This window comes from Bemisia tabaci, chromosome 10 (assembly GCF_918797505.1).
Source record: "Bemisia tabaci chromosome 10, PGI_BMITA_v3".
Taxonomy (NCBI): domain Eukaryota; kingdom Metazoa; phylum Arthropoda; class Insecta; order Hemiptera; family Aleyrodidae; genus Bemisia; species Bemisia tabaci.
Genome location: NC_092802.1, coordinates 2,959,259 through 2,968,212, shown reverse-complemented (window position 1 = coordinate 2,968,212; position 8,954 = coordinate 2,959,259). Strand labels below are relative to the sequence as shown.

General features: G+C 43.1%; 1 protein-coding gene across 1 annotated transcript; it reads right to left on the bottom strand.

The window, feature by feature from the left end:
* Positions 1-1,834: 1,834 nt before the first annotated feature.
* Positions 1,835-6,603, bottom strand: LOC109035101 (uncharacterized). The gene is made up of 2 exons (XM_019048585.2): positions 6,147-6,603; positions 1,835-2,886 (listed from the first exon to the last, which is right to left on the bottom strand). The coding sequence occupies exons 1-2, from the start codon at positions 6,601-6,603 to the stop codon at positions 1,835-1,837; spliced, it is 1,509 nt and encodes a 502-aa protein (XP_018904130.2).
* Between the last annotated feature and the right edge of the window lie 2,351 nt (positions 6,604-8,954).

Here is an 8,954-nt window from a genome sequence, read left to right as displayed (position 1 = left end):
GACGTTTCTAAAAAAAAACGTAACTCGAGACAAGTGGGGAAGAAAAGGTGTGCGCGTTAGTTCTTGGGCCGTAAAAATGAATGGGAATTATAAAGCGCCAATGACGTCAGCGGCGACGCGACAACAGGGACGGGCACGGACAAGTCTCTTTAACTCATGAGCCCTGCCCACAACGCTCTTGTCACATGCCCACGGCTCATGAGGTAGCATACAGTTGGCGCTGTTATCTATATGGCATAGTATCTTGATTCATTGTGCGCGGAAAGCTTCGCACACTTAAAGAATGCATGCCATTCTGAATATGTTGAAGCGCCTTCAATTTGATTTAATGCGCCTTTCAATTATCGTATAACACTGTGCACCACGTCTGTTGTGAAATAGTTGCTTGAGGCGCCGGCCGTGGCACCCTGTAGTGCGGCAGACGGCCGGCCAGCACGTAACGCGCATTGGCGCCTACAAACCTAACAGGGATACTTCAAGCATTGCGCAATGCGTGAAGTATCCACTTAGGTTTGTAGGCGCCAATGAGCCTCTCACGCTAGCAGCACACCGCTCTGTTCTATATTAGGCTCTAACATCTGAACTCGCGAAGTCAGTATTTTTCAACTCATGATTTTGAAATGTTTACACACATTCATGTTTACACAATTTTCATGGATTATTCTCATTGAAATTGATGAAAAAAATATGCATTAAAAGAAAATATAATGTGCCAGTTCCATTTGATTAAATGTAAAATCTCGCTGTTCCAATTCCCCAAAAGGAATCACGCCCACTTTTACAATATTTCTTATGCAGCCAACAACGAGCACATCCAACCTTTCCCACACGTCTCTGGTTCCGTTTAGCAGAAATACGTCCAAAGGACCTCTGGACATTGTATGAGTTAAAGCACAACACTGCATGTTTTCTCTTCAACATATCACGTGGAAAACGAATCACACAACGTAATAAGTCTGAAAAACAACTCCCTAACAAGAGATACGTGTTTTCAATGAACATTGGTTCAATGGAAAAAATACAAATAACGTCATTCGTGTAATCTAACTCCAATTTGATCCGTCTTAAAAATACTTGTTAATATCTCGCTGAAGAGCTGATTTCGAAACTTCCCATTGTGTGGATCGTTTTTTATGTAAAATTTTGAAGAGAAAACATGTAACGTGGTCTGCCGTGCTAAGGAAATATGCCGTATGAGCATTGGAGGGTTGCCAAATTTCCCTTGATAAACATATATATTTGAGGAAGGTTAACCAATAACCACACTGGAAAAAAAACACATTGGATGTAGAGTCCAGACTCTTAAAAACATCGACAAGAAAAAATACTCTTGATTTAATCGGATTTTTCCTTGAATCAAGAACCAAGCCTCTTAATTTGAGCGGATTTCCTTTTGATTCAAGCAAAAATCTGATTGAATCAAGAGTATTTTTTCTTGTCGATATTTTCAAGAGTCTGGACTCTGGATCCAATGTGTTTTTTTTTTCCAGTGCATAATTTTTTTTTAAATTTTCAGATATTTGAGATAAAATTGCGAACGAAACTGTCAGAGAAAATCGAAGAAAAAAATTCAACATTTTCCGAGTAAACTCGGTTTTAAGTGAAGGAAATCTGGCAACGTCCAAAGGCTCATACGGCGTTTTTCCTTAGCTTGGCAGTGGTCTTCTAATGCAGACCTTCTCTAATGACCCATTCTTACCAGGATCGGACGTATTCTCACGAAAAAAGTAAAATTGTAACTACGACCAGGAAAGTGGGTAAAATCCGGAATCCACGATGAGCATTGCAGGAGCAACCATTCTTTTTTCTCCGTGTTTGACCCGTTGCATCGAACTCACCCCGAGCCGCGTGAGAAGAGTATGGAGCGCTTCCCGTCGAACCGACGTTGCTCGTCGAAGGAGTCTCGCCAACTTCCATCCGCTTTCGCCGCTCCCTTGGTGCTCCCTTGAATGAACTCCCACAGTTGAGAGGTCGTCCGTTCGAGTCCCTGGCTCGGTGGCTCATACTTGACAGGGACAGCAGACCTGGTGACATTTTCCAAGCCCTTACCCCCGACAACCTGCGAGCGAGGGGGGTAAGATCCGTCCGGGCGCAGCTGCGAATAACCAGGAAGCGAACTGAGTAGCGACGGATACAGCCCGTCCAACTGCGGACACGTGCGACCTTCGGTACCATACCCTACCACCCTCCTAATCAAAGCCCTCACAGGAGCGACAACAAACCCAACGACCCTTTTAGCCACGTCTAGAGCTGCTACTTCCAAGGTTTGAAAGAGGTAGCAAAGTAGATTGTCACCCTCGAGAAGCGTTTGGAGATTGTAGAGACCGTTTGTAAGGTTCCCGACGTCGATCCCGGTGAAGGTGTTGACCCTGCCGGTGTTGCCTCCAGCGCTGAGGAATTGGGGGTACTGACTCGCGGCTGCAGCGACGTCTGCCAGGTAGAAAGGGATGGTGTACTCGTCGCCGATGGCGCGGCGGTACCAGTTGTCGGGGATGCGCTCCCAGCCGCGCCTGTAGGTGAAGTTGCCGGAGGTCCCGCTGACGGCGTAGAAGGACATCAAGACGCGGCGGTTGAGGATCCCTTCGGGGTGCTCGGCGGTCCTGTTGGCCATGAAGCGGTAGATGAAGGTGTAGGATGCGGGGCCCGCGACGGCGCTGATGAAGGGGGCGTAGAAGTAGTAGGGGTTCGTCGCGATGCTGTCGGCGATCCGTTGGGCACGGAAGGGGGTAAGCTTAGACAGGTCGTAGTTGGCGTTGGTCGCGTTCGCGAGGTCGATCAGTTGCTGGAACTGGTTGATTTGGAGGTCGTCGGCGTTCTTGTAGAGGTAGAGATCGCCGCGGGTCGGGGAGTTGTCGCCCTCGTATTTGTTGTGGCTGTGGGAGAGACCTTGGGATTCGCCGGGGCAAAGAAGAGAAATTAATAAATTAAGGGATGAAAATAGAACGGAGAAAAAAACCTCGTGCGTGGGACCCGAAGTTTAGGTCACATGGATCTCTGAAGTTTTCAGATTGAGCATCTGAGCACTTTAGGTCTAGCTGTCGAGGTTCGGATCGCACATCTGAAACTTCAGTTCTTATATCTGAAGTACATCTGAAGTTTTTCGAAAGTGAGAACCGAAGTTTTTCGGAGGTGAAAACCGAAGTACATTAGATGTAAGAACTGAAGTTTCAAATGTGTGATCCAAACCTCAGCAGCCGGACCTTAAGTGTTCGGATGCTCAATCCGAAAACTTCAGAGATCCATATGACCTAAACTTCGGGTCCCACGCACGAAGTTTTTTTCTCCGTGTAGAGTAGACATTTTGTGGGTGTTTCAGCAACACTTAAAAATCCGATCAATCGGTCGAGTTAAGCTCTTGAATTTAAAGCCGCTGATTGAGGCTGTGATGCTGCGTAAGTCTTAAAAACATTGACAAAAAAAACTACTCTTCACACTGAAAAAAAAATCTCGGTGTATTTACTGAGAAAAGGGTAAAAGTACCAAAAATTCAGGGTTCTATTTGATCCCAGTTTTTTCTTGGTAAAATTACCATTTATGAAATTGGTAATTTTACCGAGAAATCTCGGTAAAATTATTGAACCTTCTCGGTAATTTTACTGGATCTTGGTAAAAACGCCAGTATTTTTTATCGGCTGCGGTAGAATTACCGAGATAAAATGGCAAAGTTACCGGGAATTGATTACCATTAAAAGTGGTATTCTTACTTGAAAAAAACAGTAAAAATACCGGTTTTTAGGTAAGCTTACCAGTCTGTCTTGGTAAAATTACCAATAATTGGTAAAAAAAAAGTGAGATGGTAAAGGTACAAACGGACCTCGGTAAAAACGCCGTGAATTTTTTTTCAGTGTAGGATCCCTAGGGTGCGTCAAAAAAAATGAAAGTCTGAAATGTTCCGCTCCCCAGGCGGCAATCGATGACGTTTAGTAAAAAAACATGTTTGCCAAAATTTGGGCCAATTTCAATCATTTTAAATGGTGCCAAAGGTCAATTTTGTGATGAAATTATGATATTTTGGTTTAGACCTCGATTTCGTACAAAAAACTCGATTTTACGCTGAAATCGTGCGTTTACGAGAAAAATGTCAAAGAACTCGACTTGTAGAGGATGAAATTTTACACTAGGAGGACGTCTTTGTAACCGATAAAAATCAAATTGAACTAGAAAAACTCAACTCGGTATTTATTTTTTTGGTCCTCAGAATTTCCGAGGTCTTACTAAGTAGAGGTTTAAAAGACTCATTTTTCACGAAAATAAGTCGAAAGAGGGTATAAATGAACTGTAGGCAAGTGTTGAGGATGCAAATGTCATCAGAACTTCCTCAGTTTCAAAAAAAGTTCCAACTATTTTGCACAATCCTCCAAAAAGTGTACGACTCGAGAAGCAGGATCGTGCTATAAAAGTAGGGGGAAAGTGCGGTTTGACCGGGAAAAATTGCGTAACAAACTTTCCCTATGTTATCGTCATCAGTAGGTTCCCCTGAACAACTGCCTAAAAGTTAAAAATGACCCAACCCCGGAATATCCCTCAAAAAAGTTAAAATTGAAAATGGCGGCCGTAATAAGAGGGTCCGGGAAATCGGTATTTTAAAATGCTCATTCTGTCTCATCATGTGAGGTAGCATTTCCTATGTAATTTTGGTCGTAGATTTCATAAATAAATTCCGCAAGGCCCTCCGGCCAAAGGGGGCGTTCCTAATCAAAGATGGCGGCCAAATGTGAAAGGCAGGAGGTTGCAGTTTTTTAAATATTCACCGAAGGAACAAGGAAAGTGAAGTGTCTTTATTTTCATGCATTTCTGGCCAAGAAACTTAAATTTGATGTTATAAATGTATTTAATAAAGGAAATTAAAGGAAACATACGACTACCAAGAGATACGTGAGCTCAGAAGGGGCCTTGCGGAATTCATTTATGAAATCTACGACCAAAATTACATAGGAAATGCTACCTCACATGATGAGACAGAATGAGCATTTTAAAATACCGATTTCCCGGACCCTCTTATTACGGCCGCCATTTTCAATTTTAACTTTTTTGAGGGATATTCCGGGGTTGGGTCATTTTTAACTTTTAGGCAGTTGTTCAGGGGAACCTACTGATGACGATAACATAGGGAAAGTTTGTTACGCAATTTTTCCCGGTCAAACCGCACTTTCCCCCTACTTTTATAGCACGATCCTGCTTCTCGAGTCGTACACTTTTTGGAGGATTGTGCAAAATAGTTGGAACTTTTTTTGAAACTGAGGAAGTTCTGATGACATTTGCATCCTCAACACTTGCCTACAGTTCATTTATACCCTCTTTCGACTTATTTTCGTGAAAAATGAGTCTTTTAAACCTCTACTTAGTAAGACCTCGGAAATTCTGAGGACCAAAAAAATAAATACCGAGTTGAGTTTTTCTAGTTCAATTTGATTTTTATCGGTTACAAAGACGTCCTCCTAGTGTAAAATTTCATCCTCTACAAGTCGAGTTCTTTGACATTTTTCTCGTAAACGCACGATTTCAGCGTAAAATCGAGTTTTTTGTACGAAATCGAGGTCTAAACCAAAATATCATAATTTCATCACAAAATTGACCTTTGGCACCATTTAAAATGATTGAAATTGGCCCAAATTTTGGCAAACATGTTTTTTTACTAAACGTCATCGATTGCCGCCTGGGGAGCGGAACATTTCAGACTTTCATTTTTTTTGACGCACCCTAAGGATCCCTCCATATCCCTCTTGCCTTCTTTGTCTATAGCTTTGTCTTTCAATTTCAACAATCGGCCTGCTGTCTCTGGTTCCATTTAGCAGAACCATTACGACGGTGAAACTACCAAACCACGTATCTCGTTTGCGGCGTTTAAAAATCTACGCTCACATTTTATTTTTTTGCAGTAGACCAAATCAATATCATTCCTTGAAATTTTCACGGAATTTTCTCCGCACAAAGAGGAAAAATCACAGAAATTTTCAAGACTGGATGTTAAGTAGTTTCTTATTTAAAAAATAAAGTATGACAGGAAGTCTGCGACGTCGCAAACCGAGATACGTGGTTTGGTAGTTTCACCGTCGATTATCTGGTTCCATTGTATTCTTTCTTTTCGGGCTATATTTTCGTGTGCTCTATCCTTACATGACTATCACGTCATACTATGAGCTTACCTTGAGACTGTCCGAGAAGACCGAGGGCACTGAGGCCGCGGGGAGCCCCGCCGATGCTCCAGGAAACGAGGTTCCCGCAACAGGCCGCACCGTAGATGGCGAGGAGCACCGCGAGGTCGACGCCCATGCCAAAGACACTGTAGGTGCCCGCGATGAACTGGTCGACGGTCGCAATGCCGTTGTGCGGGATGTAGTTGTGGTTGGCCAGGGCGTTGAGCCCGGGGCAAGGGCCGCGCTGGTCCCCCGGCCCGGGGGCCACGAATTTGTGCGGGCCGTCCGTTTGGACCCTCTGCATGTCTTTGTCGAATGGAATGTACGGAGACTGACGTTTCGCTCTCGAATCGGCAGCTTGTCGGAGTAGACGATGGAGAACCTGGGAGTTCTCCTCAGTCGATATTTGGTGCCCTGCGAGTTGGTCCGCGGCCGCCAGGACCAGGAGTATCGTCAGGCTGATCATGGTTCAGACGCGTAGAATCCTGGATCTAATCGTGTATTCCGGCTTCTGCAGAGCCTACCAGACCGATAGTTCCTCGATGAGAAAATATTATTTTATCTGAGGGGTTTGAGGAGAACCCTATATAGTGGAAGTCGTCCTCGTGGGGCAAGAGGTGGACCATGGTACAAGTCCCGTCACCTCCAGTCACCTCCCGTTACCTCCCGTCACCTCCCGTTACCTCCCGTTACCTCCCGTTACCTCCCGTTACCTCCCGTTACCTCCCGTTACCTCCCGTTACCTCCCGTTACCTCCCGTTAAATCCCGTTACCTCCCGTCACCTCCAGTGACCGCCTGCGAAAAATGAGATTCCCGAAACTATGCCTCTGTTTCGCTTCCCTCTGCACGGGCTCACGCAAGGTAACGAGTGGTGACAGGAGGTGACTGGAGGTTATAGGAGGTGACGGGAGGCGACGGGAGGTGACGGGAGGTGACGGGAGGTGACGGGAGGCGACGGGAGGTGACGGGAGGCGACGGGAGGTGACGGGAGGTGACGGGAGGTGACGGGAGGTGACGGGAGGTGACGGGAGGTGACGGGAGGTGACGGGAGGTGACGGGAGGTGACGGGAGGTGACGGGAGGTGACGGGACTTGTATCATGGTCCAACTCCTGCCGCACGCGAGGTCAACTTCCACTCGAGGACGCAAGTGAGTGCAATTTTTGATAAAAATGAAATGTATATATTAATTATGCTGGCTAAAATTAATTTTAAAATTGATTTTAATAGTACATTAATACAGTAATTTGACAAGAAAAAAACATAGGGAAACGTAGCCCGAACTGTATGAAACAAGGAGGTGAAATAGTGCTGTGTCCACACTATTATGCGAGGACATTAAGGTCAAATTCATTCCAATGAATCTGCCTGAGCTGAACATTCCTCTCCGTCGGTCTTGTACTGATACTCGCTAGAGCTCAAAATTTTTAAACTGTTTGGCCTTGTTTTTCCTGCAAAATTGTGCGGATCCAGCACTATGTTACCACCTTGTTATAATAATTTGATTACGACAACTTATGTTTTGACTTTGAGTTAATGATTTTACGAGTGAAATTAAAATTAATAATAATGTTCTATACATTTTTAATGTTTTTACATTTATAACTGTGAAAAATTCACTACTAAAATCCAATTTTCAAACATGAAAAGCAAATTTGAACTTTTTTCCGCCAAAAGGCTCCGTGCGATTTTGAAACTTTAGATATACGTATCCCGTGAAACGTCAAAAACTACACGTGTGAGCCTTTTTCCTCCGGAGCTCCTTATTTCAGCTGAGTACAGCTGAAATTGTCTACCAAAACTGCTTTTGGTGTTATTAGTCACAAATGATGCAATGTAAAAATATGAATTAAAAGCTTGTAAAATCTGATTAATGTTAACAAAGAGTATATCGATGGCTAAAGTAAAAAAATGCGTACCTCCGGTTGTATAACGATGCCATTCTCTGCCAATATTTTATATTTTTCACTTGAAAACAAACCAATAGTTATTTTTGAAAATGTCTATGAATTGTCTTTACTCATTGAAATATATTCATAAACAATGTCTAGAAGCTATTTCGGCTAGCTCTCTTCTGAAAAGGTAAAAATATTCCACGATTTTGAAACTTTTCAGTAGGAACACTCATTTTAAGTTGACGATACCCATCGATGTATTGGATCGCACTTGGCAAAAAGGAAACAGCGCGATCATAGTATTGTAAAAATTTTGCGTCTTCATAATTATCTGAAAAACTTCCCAGAACAGCCTTTTTCTTGCTTCCCACCAAAAATGGTCAATTTTGAAAGGAAAATAATTGTGTAAATTTTAATATTTTTTTTTTTTTTACTGAAAAAATAAGGGATGAAAACTACCGATGATTGATGGATACAGTTTATGACAGTCAACTTACCGGTTGAAAAGAGTGGAGAAATCCTCAACTGATGATTTGAAACTTATTGTCGCGTCGATTGGGTATCAACTCGCGACAGTGAATTAGGAGAACATTATTATATAAGAACTATTTAGACAGGTGTGATGAATGGACTATGTTATCGGTCAGAAATCGTCTCCATCTCTATCTTAACGGCTCAGCCAATTATAAAATCAATTTAATTTATCTGAGGACCGCCAGAGACGTGTGAAAGCCCAAACGTTCAGTCGTTAGTCCAAATTCTGGGAGATCGGCCCAATCCCCCCTCCCCTCTGTAGTTATTTAAGGCCCTGTACTAATCACTGAAACTATTATTATTTATACTTTTTTCATTTAAAAAGAAACAAGTTGGTTTTTGCAATCGCTAGCGATAGCAATATTCGTCATTGGAACTTTTGCTTTTGG

Excerpts from the sequence above, each read along its gene's own strand:
- LOC109035101 (XM_019048585.2), bottom strand. The coding sequence starts at position 6,603 with ATGATCAGCCTGACGATACTCCTGGTCCTGGCGGCCGCGGACCAACTC. Across the intron at positions 2,887-6,146 it reads TCTTCTCGGACAGTCTCAAG|GTCTCTCCCACAGCCACAAC; the intron begins GTAAGCTCATAG and ends GCGAATCCCAAG.